Here is an 11,634-nt window from a genome sequence, read left to right as displayed (position 1 = left end):
TAAGTGTGGGAATCAAAAGGACATGGACAACCTCTTTTCAGCAGTCTGTAGGGACAGGATAAGGGGAAATGGCCATAAACTTGAGCATAGGAAGTTCCGCGCCAATATGCAAATGAACTTCTTCACAGTTAGGGTGATGGAGCACCGGAACAGGCTGCCCAGGGAAGTTGCAGAGTCTCCTTCTCTGGAGATATTTAAGACCTGCCTGGATGCCTACCTGTGCAGCCTGCTGTAGGGAGCCTGCTTCGCAGAGGGGTTGGACTCGATCTCTAGAGGTCCCTTTCAACCCCTACAATTCTGTGATTCTCTCAGAACCTGTAGATGGATTTTGTCAGGTCCTATGGACTTGTGCACCTTCAGGTTCTTTAGATGGTCTTCATCTTTATCTTCACTTAGAGCAGGAAGATCTTCCTTCTCTCAGTTCTTACCTTTACTTTATGCAGCTTGGGTGGTGTGGCTATGTGGATGGACGGCTGACCCAGGGAAGTCATGTTTATCTCCCCCTGGGTCACTGTGAGCAAAACAGCTGCTATGGATCACTGTCTCACACAGAACAATGATGGGAGTAGGCAAAAGGAATGCGGAGCTGTGATAGAGACCGCTGTGCCAGGTGCTGTGAGACAAGCTGCAAGCAACTGCAAGTTATGAGAACCATGCCTTGTTGTACTTAGCATGTTATTTGTATCACTCTATATAAACGGCTGTGTGCAGTTATTAAATGGCTTGGCTACTAGAAACCAGACTGGTGTGTGGCCTTGTCCATGCCGCATCTCGGCTGATTATTACTTTCTAGGGGAATCTGAATAGTCGCTCGGCGACATGGCTAGAGCCCTTTCTGGTGAAAACTGAGGCAAAGAAGTCATAGAGCACCTCAGCTTTCCACATATGCCTTGTGATCAGGTCTCTAGTTTCCATCTGGTGAGGGCCCACATCTTCCCTGACCTTCCTTTTATCACTGATATACCTGTGGAATTTCTTCTTGCTCCCCTTTATGTCTCTAGCAAGATTTAATTCTATTTATATTTAATTCTATCTATTTTTAGTAACCAAACATTTCTTTCCTGCTCTTGGTGATCATATTTCTCCATAGCATAATGTACTAAAGTTCTAGTCTGGGCGTCTAAGATCTATGAACCATCTGTTCACAATTCAATTCCAGTAACAGACACCATAAAGGAGACAGTATCAACTTTCAAAAAAACTAATTTTAATAAAAACAAAAAAAAAATTACTGATTATTAACAAGTTTATAAAACAGTGATTTAGTTACATAAATAAATTGATATCAGTGTATCAAATCTTAATTACTTTCAACTTCATGACAGTGTTTACGTGGCTGATGAAGTACAACCTTTTTACCTATTATAATAAATAAATAAAATGGGGAACATGAAATAGTTTTTCTAAACAGAAATACCTACCAAACATACCTCTAGCATGTACTCTAATGAAGGGGACAAGTCACACTGGACACCTTTTGCACCAAAACATAAAATCTGCTTTAAAAACCACAAGGATACAGAACTATCAGCTGAAGTGAAGTCGCTGTATTGTAACCAAAGTTGGTATTTAATAATATAATGAACGGTTTGGTAGTTAGATCTCCAGTTTGGTTATTTTAAAGCATTAAGACAAGGCAAGATAGAAGGCTGCTTTTGTTTGAGTAATTCTAGAGAAAATAAAATATATTTAAAAAAACCTGAAAAGTAGAACAGTCATACCTACACAACTTTCTGTTCCTCACAAAGTCAAAATACTTATGCAGAATATGTATATATATATATAATATATATGTTGTTTGTGCACAAATGTTAGATTACTATTAGCTGACTGCAAAGGCTGCAAATCTTGTCAATCATTTTGGAAAACATTATGTGTTTTGTGTCAAAATTCTTTTTCCAGACTAGGAAGCAAGAATCTTGATTCTGGCATACTGTATTCTTAATGGCAAGCCTTGCTGCTCTGGCTGTGTATTTTTTGTTGTCCCTCTTTACTATGGTGCCTGTTAGAAGCATGTGTGTATACGTATATATGTATACAGGAGTTGTATAAATATAAATATATAAAAATCTTCCCCCAGCAGGTATCAGTCTAACCATGGAATCCAAAAGGTGGTTCTGCATAGATGCCCAACATACAGTTCACCACCTAGCCAACCCTGAAGCAAGGCGCACTTTCATCCATCTGATAGGTATTTTTTCATTTGAAACCAAGCTACTGCAGTTTCAAGTATTCTGCATTACATAGATTTTTAAAATATAAATTAATGTTATATTTTTCAATATTCAGATATATACTATAATATATATACAGTACAATAAATGCTCTCATTCTTTTTTAAAATTTTTTTGATAAATCCCTGAGAATGTATGTTGACAGTAGCTAAGTTTCCACATGCACAAGCATTGTTTGTCATGCTTCTGGATGAACAGCACTGCAAAGCCATGCGGTCAGCCTTAACTATTAGTATTTCACTTATTGGTTTGTTTAAATATGCTGAAATGTAAGGATGAGTTACAAAGGAATAAAGCTGAATCCATTTGAGGTATTTATCACAGGATGGAGGTGTTTTGTTTTGGTTTTGTTTTGTTTGTTTTTTTTTAAAGCCATTGCAATATATGCTTGGTTTTGAGGCTGTGAATGTATACAGAGAGGAGAGCGATATGGGCTTTTGCCACTTGACAACATATACTCAGTGTAAACCAAACCTTTTTTAACCAAAAAAAAGGAGAAAAGTAAGCATGAACTTTCACAACATAACAATTTAGTTTGCAAACTCAGTACAACTATACACATATAATACCAGTGTGGCTCTGTTTCTTTAAGTTAAAAAGGCAAGCTCAAGTAGAAACAAACCATCCCTTCCCTCCCCGCACTTTCATCAACCAAACCGCTCACGAACCAACATCATCAGTTTCTTTTTGCCTTTATAGATTTGTTTTAGGTTGTTAATAAACTGTGTAAACTGGATCTGTCCATCATGAGACATTAAGAAGGTCTCTCGGGCCTTGCTGAGGAATTCTATAAACTCACCATAGTGTCGAGGGCTGATGTGAGTGAGACGCGAATGAGTTGTATTAATGTAGGCTCCAATTGTGGCATCCAAGAGTTGCCTTAAAGGAGCTTTGTCCAGTGACATGAGCTTAACAGAGTTCCTCCTTCCCTGAAGTCCCACCATGCCAGGAGTAGTCAAAGTACACCTACGCAAAATGTCTGACAGTACTGTTGCACATTTGACACTTTTGACTACCAGAGGTATTATAGCTGCTAGCTCATTTTTCCCAAGGGAGTGGCTGAGCGCACATGCCCACAGAACATCATTAATAGCAGGGTGTGTGTCCTGATTGTAACTAAGGTTGAGATGTGTCATGGCCAAAGTGGCCAACTTGTAGGCCCGCATGGGGTAACCGCGGTGCTCCATGTATCGTGCTATAGTAAAAAGCTGCGAGTAGCTCATGCCGGTTGTAGCAGCATCTAGAACAATTTGGTAAGCAGTCTCAAAAGCTATGTGATCTTTTTCACATAAAGTCAGCGCAGAGAGGGCACAGTTCTGAGGATCCTTCATGGCACACTGTAGAGCAAGTGTCCTAGCACTGCCAGCCAGCTTCTCCTGCTGAAGGCAGTCCAGATGTAGACGGACAATTGTACTGTTGGACATCACTGTTGTAGCAACAATACTAGTAGCTTCTGTTGGAGTGAAAAGTGTAAACCAGTTTTGCATGATGCTATCCAGTGCATGAACACCTGGGAGAGAAAAAAAAAATTAGCCATAACTGATAAAACCTGGCAGATACAGATGTTCAAAAAGAGAACCAGTTACCAGTTAACAGATAAAATGGCTAAAAAAGGATATTAAAACAAAAAATATAAAATGGCTGAAATGTAGAAAACAATAAAAAAGCCTGCAAAAAAAGCTTTAATCTTCTGATGTAACAGCTTTAATCTTCTGGCTCATTTGGTCTCAATCACCCAAAAGCAGCTCTTATATTGAACACTTCATAAAAAGTAATTTTAAATTATTTTCTCAATGCGCATCTCAAAATACAGCACATGCACAAAAGAACGAGAAAATATGATACATAGATCACTTAATACGACATTGTATTTAATACAAAGCATACCTTAAAAAAATAAAAAATCTTAATACCTCACCTGCAACAACTTTTCAGATATATATTGTATCAAATTCATATGCATCAGAACATCAAGCTCTTACTAGAGAAATACACTCTACTAGCTTTTATCTGAATGTCGATGGTTTACGGGCTGGTCCGGCCCTGTTCTGTGACTAGTGGGATGGAGGGATTTTTTTTTGCAAAATCCGTGCCTCCGGAAAAGGGAAACGGGGGACCTCCCACAAGAAAGAATAATTAAAAAAAAACAGCAGCAACGATCTGAGGAGAAACAAACTAATTTACTAAACATAGTATCGGGATGCACGATAACACACTATAATACCATATAATTCAATATAATAGTTAAAAAAATCAAATATGATTGAGAGAAGGATTGTCCGAGAGCTAAAGGCCTTACACTAATACTGAAGCCTTGCGTGCAGTCGGGAGCAGCAGCAAGACGATCCAAAAGGGAGCACGAGATGAGAAGAAAGAGAAGACTCAGGTCAGGTGACCTACAGGCCTTATATCTGTTCCCCTGAGCAGGAATGATAACAGTACTCGAACAGTCTTCTGGGGAACATAGTTCTTCTCTTCCGGACAAGTACCCAGAACTAAAGCATTTGCTCTTTAACTCCCAGTATACTGCATGATGTTATGATGTGGAATACCGATAACCAAAAATCATAAAACCATGACATTCCAGCCCTTATTTTACATCACTACATCATGCTCAATATATACAAACAAACATAATTATAATCAATTATCAAACATTGAACACATGTACATATACTTGGAATTACTGACTCTGCTCTCCCGCCATTAAATTCCCTTGTGGTACACATTGAACATCCCCATCTTTTTGCATCATCCACCAAGTGCACCCAGGTCCCTGGGCAAAAACAGTTCCACGAAGAGGTTTGCCCTTCCCAGAAGCTGGAAGGACCAAAACTGCTTTTCCCAACATGTTCTATACATGTACTACGCAGACTTTATCTCCCTTTACAGTATGTAGGGAGCTGGCAGGCTCAACACGATCGATAGATCCTCGAGTGTTGATCAACCAGGTGGCTTCTGCCAAATTCTTCTCCCAGTGCTTATATGTTCTGCCACCAATTACTTTCACCATGGTATTTAACAATCCATTGTATCGTTCAATCTTACAAGAAGCTGGTGCATCATAGGGAATATGATAAATCCACTCAATGCCATGATCTTAGGCCCAAGTATTTATAGGATAATTTTTGAAATGAGTCCCATTATCTGATTCGATTCTTTCTGGGCTACCATGCCACCATAGGACTTGTTTCTCAAGACCTAATATGGTGTTTCGGGCGGTGGCATGGGATACTGCATATGTTTCAAGCCACCCAGTGGTCGCTTCCACCATGGTAAGCACATAACGCTTACCATTGCGAGATCATGGCAAGGTGATATAGTCAATCTGCCACGCCTCCCCATATTTATACTTTTGCCATCGCCCTTCCTCCCAGAGAGGTTTCATCCTCTTCGCTTGTTTAATTATGGCACATGTTTCACAGTCATGAATAATTTGTGCAATAGAGTCCATAGTTAAGTCCACCCCTCGGTCTCTGTAAGAGACTATTCTTTTATATCATTGACTCAAAGTTTGCTGAGGAACAAGTCCAGGCAAGTCCTGGGCAAAGGCAGAGAAATCTTTTGTCTTGAGGACACTGATGGACAGGTCCTGGCTAAGGATTGTGAAATCCTTTAAGGAGCACAGATGGACAAGGCCAGGGGCATCGAGAGAGAGATAAGCTGCCGCTAATGGCCGGGAAACGGTCTTTTTGTGTGGACTTATCTCAAGGAAAATGGCCATCTCAGGAGGTATGCACAGGACTCTTGCTCAAGCCCCCAGGAATGTCACGTAGGCAGCAGAAAATGGAGGATAAAAGAGGGTCCAATAACCACAACGGTGGAAGCTGATCCTTCACCACAACCACGGCAACGGGAGAGGCTTATCTCTCACCACGACAGACTTGAGGGGTTCTCTGCCAACTGATCTCTCACCGCAACGGGGAGACGGATCTCTACGTGGAGACTGATCTCTCACCACGACACGAGCTTCCTGCCTTCCGATCCTCCTCTACGGACCGTTTGCTGACGGACTTCCCTGGGCCTGCTACCTGAGACCTGCTGCTTCCTCCCCGACCTGCACCCTCTCGCTGCCCCAGACCGGCCTCGCTGCTCCTGCCCTTCGGCCTCGGACCGTCGGAACATCGTGCAACGGGACTGCTGCCGGATCCTGGTGGTGACTATCCCCGCTTTACGCAATTCTTGCCTCTTTCTATCTTTTCTATCGCTCGCCTTCCCTTCCCCATCACCCCAATCCTTAATAGCGTCCGTCCTCCCCTTTCCCCATCTCCCTTATTAACATTTGTAATAAACTGGTCGGACCAACATTTGAACCGTTGTTTCTTAATCTCACGCCGGGCATACATATTTCAAAGAACCTCCTCTCCCTCCTATAAATTGGAGCGAGACATTTTTTATGGCGTAGTCGAAGCAGGATACCCGCCGTGAGAGTGTTGTCCTTCCAGATAATAGTCTGAAACTTTCTGCGTGTACCTCCTGGAGTTGCAAGAAGCGATACTTTTTGATAACTTAGACGTGAGCACCTCTCCAGGAAGATCGCTTCATACTCTGAAACTTTACTATTTATGTGTGTACCTCTCGAGGATGTATGAATTTTGTCTAATTGCATTTATTTAATACGTGTGTGCCTCCTCGGGAAGATCTCTCTGCATTTTGTGGTTTAAGGAACCCCTCTACGTGTGCGCCTCTTGGGGAAGTAAGATACACGTTTTTTGACTTAAAAAACTTGTGCGCCTCTCCAAGAAGTTTACTCACTTTGCTGAAAATTGTTTATGTATGCACCTCTCGAGGACGTATGAATCTTGTCTAATTGCATTTAATACGTGTGTGCCTCCTCGGGAAGACCTCTCTGCATTTTGTGACTTAAGGATCTTGCAACTTAAGTGTGAAATTTGAACCTCTTTCTTGTGCGCCTCTTGGGGAAGTAAGGAAGTGATAAACGTTTTTTGACTTAAAAAACGTGTGCGCCTCTCCAAGAACTTTATTCACTTTGTTGAAACCTAGAAAGTGTTGTGTTAGCTTAAAATTAACTGCGGATTTTGAAACCGAAGTGTGCCTTGCTTTGGTGTGGTGTTTGCAGTTTTTTGTGTGGCTTCGCAGGGAAGTTAGGAGCGATTTTAAGTTGGTTTAGTCTCTTTGTCCTTGTGCTTTCCTCAACAAAGGGAGGCGCAATCGGAACATTTACATTTCTTTAGGTGTGGTGTGCCTCCGTGGGAGAGGCGATAAGGAGTTATTTGTACTTTTGAATAGGAGTACCTCCTCCTCTCTCAGTGTATATCTTTCTGCGTATTTAGAAATGAGCAACAGTATGGCCAGTATGAAAAGTGAAGATGTATTATTTGATCTTTTAGAAAAGCATGGTGCTCGGCCTTCTGTATCAGGGGTGGATTGAGCACGACAGAACTGGTATAATTTGCAAAGTGTTTCAGACCGTATTCGTGTTTTACAAAATGAGGCTCGTACTCGGGCCAGAAAAGGGAAATCTTTTATTTGTGCAGTACTTGGTGCTGCTTTAAAAGCAGCTGTGGAGTTCCGAGAGGAAAAGAACTCTACGGAAACCCAGACTATTCAAGCATTACAGGAATCGGTTAAAGTGACGCAAGAATTGGTAAAATCTCTGAGAAGCCAAATAATGAGTCTTGAGGATCAATTAGAAAGAGAAAAACATAATTCGGTTTTGTTGCAAACAGCTTTTAAGGAGCTGATAACGTGTAAGGACACCGGTGACACTGTTATCCACAGTGCACCTCAAGAAAAAGTTTATCCTCAAGGGAAATTACAAGAGGTGAAGGAAAGGCTAGATAAATTAGAGGCCTCTCCAGCCCACATTCGTCCTTTGATAAAAACTGAATATACTTTCGATAACAGTGAGGATCTAGATCCTCAAATGAATGTTAAGGAAATTCCCTTTTCGGCCACTGAACTGGCCAAACTGAAAAAGGATTTCAGTCGCTCCCCAAAGGAGTCTGAAACAGAGTACGTCTGGAGAGTTAGTCTCACTGGCGGAGACCAGATCCTACTAACAGAGAAAGAAGCTGAAGGTTACTGGGGACCAGGAGTATTTTTAACCACTGGCAATAATCGTGCTCCCTGGTCCTTAACACAGAGGGCTGCCTATTGGGCAGGGGGTCTCAACCCTTTAGAAAGGGGGGACCCTCTTGCTATTACTGGAACTATCGACCAGTTAGTGGAGAATGTTCAGAAAGCTGCTTGTCTCCAAATGATGTATGATAGAAAGTTGCAGCCACATCATGAATCACCCATGATGTTACCTGTTAATCCGGAGAGATTGACACCTCTAATTAGGGGACTTCCTGAATCGTTAAAACCTATAGGTATACAACTCCAAGGAAAGATACAAGCCATGTCTCAGGGAGAGAGAACCTGGGCAGCGTTGGAGGGATCTGTAGCCCCTAACCACCAGTCAGGACCCAAAGTGTGGACTTGGGGAGAGGTTGCCCAAGAATTAATTAACTATGGAAGAAAATATGGGCCGGTGGTTTCTACCTCCAGTAAATTTGAGCCAAGAGGAGTAAGGCTTGCAGTAGCCAGCCTTGCCTCCAGGCCTCCTAGCCCAAGACTTATTGGAACCAAAAAGGTTTCATCCCCAGTAAAAACGGGGACACGATGCATTGATCATAAACGCAATGGACTTTGGACTCTGGGCTGGACAAAGGGTATTCCACGAGATTTGATGAATGGATTACCCACAGTCAGATTAGAGAAATTAGTTAACTGCTGGCCAGAACAAAAGCTCAAGGGGAGCTGATGCCTTCGCCCCCCCCTCCCAGGTGAGCGGGAGGTGGGTGGGGGGGTGAAGGGTGGATGTTTATTAGGAAGCTCACGACTAAAGGAAACAATCTGTTAATTGTTTATTTATTATTAGTGGTTATTGTCAAATGTACGGTTGTCTCTTTTCTCTCTTCTATTCATTATGTAATATTCATGTTACCACTCCTGAAGAATCACGGGGTGGTGTCTATGGCAAGTTGCATTGTGTACTGTTGCAACTCTTATGTTTGTATGATTCCATGTTTTATACAAGATGTTGTATCCCCTATTTACTTTGTAACCAAACCTGAAAAATGTTTGTAATGATTGTATGAAACATTTGATTCCACAACCCCTCCCTCCTTTACCCTTGTGCTTGCTATCTTCTCTCACCACCATGGATGCCCAGTGTCCCATTTTTAAGCAACCTTTGAGTCACGGGGTGGTGTAAGAGACTATTCTTTTATATCATTGACTCAAAGTTTGCTGAGGAACAAGTCCAGGCAAGTCCTGGGCAAAGGCAGAGAAATCTTTTGTCTTGAGGACACTGATGGACAGGTCCTGGCTAAGGATTGTGAAATCCTTTAAGGAGCACAGATGGACAAGGCCAGGGGCATCGAGAGAGAGATAAGCTGCCGCTAATGGCCGGGAAACGGTCTTTTTGTGTGGACTTATCTCAAGGAAAATGGCCATCTCAGGAGGTATGCACAGGACTCTTGCTCAAGCCCCCAGGAATGTCACGTAGGCAGCAGAAAATGGAGGATAAAAGAGGGTCCAATAACCACAACGGTGGAAGCTGATCCTTCACCACAACCACGGCAACGGGAGAGGCTTATCTCTCACCACGACAGACTTGAGGGGTTCTCTGCCAACTGATCTCTCACCGCAACGGGGAGACGGATCTCTACGTGGAGACTGATCTCTCACCACGACACGAGCTTCCTGCCTTCCGATCCTCCTCTACGGACCGTTTGCTGACGGACTTCCCTGGGCCTGCTACCTGAGACCTGCTGCTTCCTCCCCGACCTGCACCCTCTCGCTGCCCCAGACCGGCCTCGCTGCTCCTGCCCTTCGGCCTCGGACCGTCGGAACATCGTGCAACGGGACTGCTGCCGGATCCTGGTGGTGACTATCCCCGCTTTACGCAATTCTTGCCTCTTTCTATCTTTTCTATCGCTCGCCTTCCCTTCCCCATCACCCCAATCCTTAATAGCGTCCGTCCTCCCCTTTCCCCATCTCCCTTATTAACATTTGTAATAAACTGGTCGGACCAACATTTGAACCGTTGTTTCTTAATCTCACGCCGGGCATACATATTTCAAAGAACCTCCTCTCCCTCCTATAAATTGGAGCGAGACAGTCTCTAGCCCATTTATATGTTGCATCTCTTCCTTGATGACCCGAAGTTTCGTGGGCCCACCGAGCTAGAAATAATTCACTTTTGTGTTGCCAGTCCAAGTCTATTTGAGCCACCTCAGTTTTGGCAGCTCAATCTACCTGATGGGCATTTTTTTGTTCTTCAGTAGCCTGATTCTTGGGCACATGAGCATCTACATGGCGCACCTTTACAACTATATTCTTTATTCGGGCAGCAATGTCTTTCAAGAGTTCAGCAGCCCAAACAGGTTTACCCCTCCTTTGCCAGTTATCCTGTTCCCACTGTGATTGCCACCCCCATAAGGCATTCGCCACCATCCATGAATCAGTATAAAGATAAAGGACTGGCCACCTCTCCCATTCAGCAACATCTAAGGCCAGTTGGATAGCCTTTACCTCTGCGAACTGACTTGATTCTCCTTTTCCTTCAGTGGCCTCTGCAACTTGTCGTGTGGGGTTCCACACAGCAGCTTTCCATCTGCAATACTTCCCCACAATACAACACGATCCATCTGTGAACAGGGTATATTTCTATTCATTTTCTGGTAGTTCACTGTATGGTGGGGCCTCTTTAGCATGCGATATCTCTTTTCCTGGAGATGCTCCAAACTTTTTGCCTTCAGGCCAATCCATGATCACCTCTAAGATTCCTGGACGCCTGAGGTTCCCCAAGCAAGCCCGTTGCGTAATCAGCGCAATGCACATACTCCAAGTGGCATCAGAAGCATGATGGGTGGAGGGAACCTTTCCCTTGAACATCCAGTTCAACACTAGCAATCGAGGTGCGAGAAGGAGCTGCGTTTCAGTACCAACTACTTCAGAAGCAGCTCGAACCCCCTCATATGCAGCTAAGATCTCCTTTTCAGTTGGAGTGTAGTGCTCTTCAGATCTCCTGTAGGCCCGACTCCAGAATCCCAGGGGTCGGCCTTGGGTCTCCCCTGAGGCTCTTTGCCACAAACTCCAGGTGGGACCTTTCTCTCCAGCAGCAGTATAGAGGATGTTCTTTACATCCTGTTCCATCCGTACTGGCCCCAGGGCCACGGCACGAGCTATCTCCTGCTTAATCTGCTCAAAATCCTGCTGCTGTTCAGGACCCCACGTGAAATTATTCTTCTTCCGAGTCACTTTGTAAAGAGGGCTTACAATGAGGCTATAGTTTGGAACATGCATTCTCCAAAAGCCCACTACGCCCAAAAAAGACTGTGTCTCTTTCTTATTAGTGGGCGGAGACATGGCAGTAATTTTGTTCACC

General features: G+C 43.4%; 2 protein-coding genes across 3 annotated transcripts in view; one reads left to right on the top strand and one right to left on the bottom strand.

Annotated features, from left to right (window-relative positions):
* Positions 1-1,185: 1,185 nt before the first annotated feature.
* The window catches only part of LOC100859602 (zinc finger SWIM domain-containing protein 6-like), a 452,492-nt gene continuing 442,043 nt past the window's right edge, over positions 1,186-11,634 (bottom strand). For both annotated transcript variants that reach the window (XM_025144610.3, XM_025144611.3), the window contains one exon: positions 1,186-3,744. In XM_025144610.3, coding sequence (XP_025000378.1) covers positions 2,882-3,744 — 863 coding nt within the window. In that variant the 3' untranslated portion in view covers positions 1,186-2,881. The remainder of the gene's footprint in view (positions 3,745-11,634) is intronic.
* ENS-1 lies at positions 6,054-10,280 on the top strand. The gene is given in 1 exon segment (NM_001080873.1): positions 6,054-10,280. A coding segment is annotated over 1 exon segment (1,473 nt). The 5' UTR covers positions 6,054-7,530; the 3' UTR covers positions 9,004-10,280.

This window comes from Gallus gallus, chromosome W, assembly GCF_016699485.2.
Source record: "Gallus gallus isolate bGalGal1 chromosome W, bGalGal1.mat.broiler.GRCg7b, whole genome shotgun sequence".
Lineage (NCBI taxonomy): Eukaryota > Metazoa > Chordata > Aves > Galliformes > Phasianidae > Gallus > Gallus gallus.
This window is presented reverse-complemented; position numbering and strand designations above follow the sequence as displayed.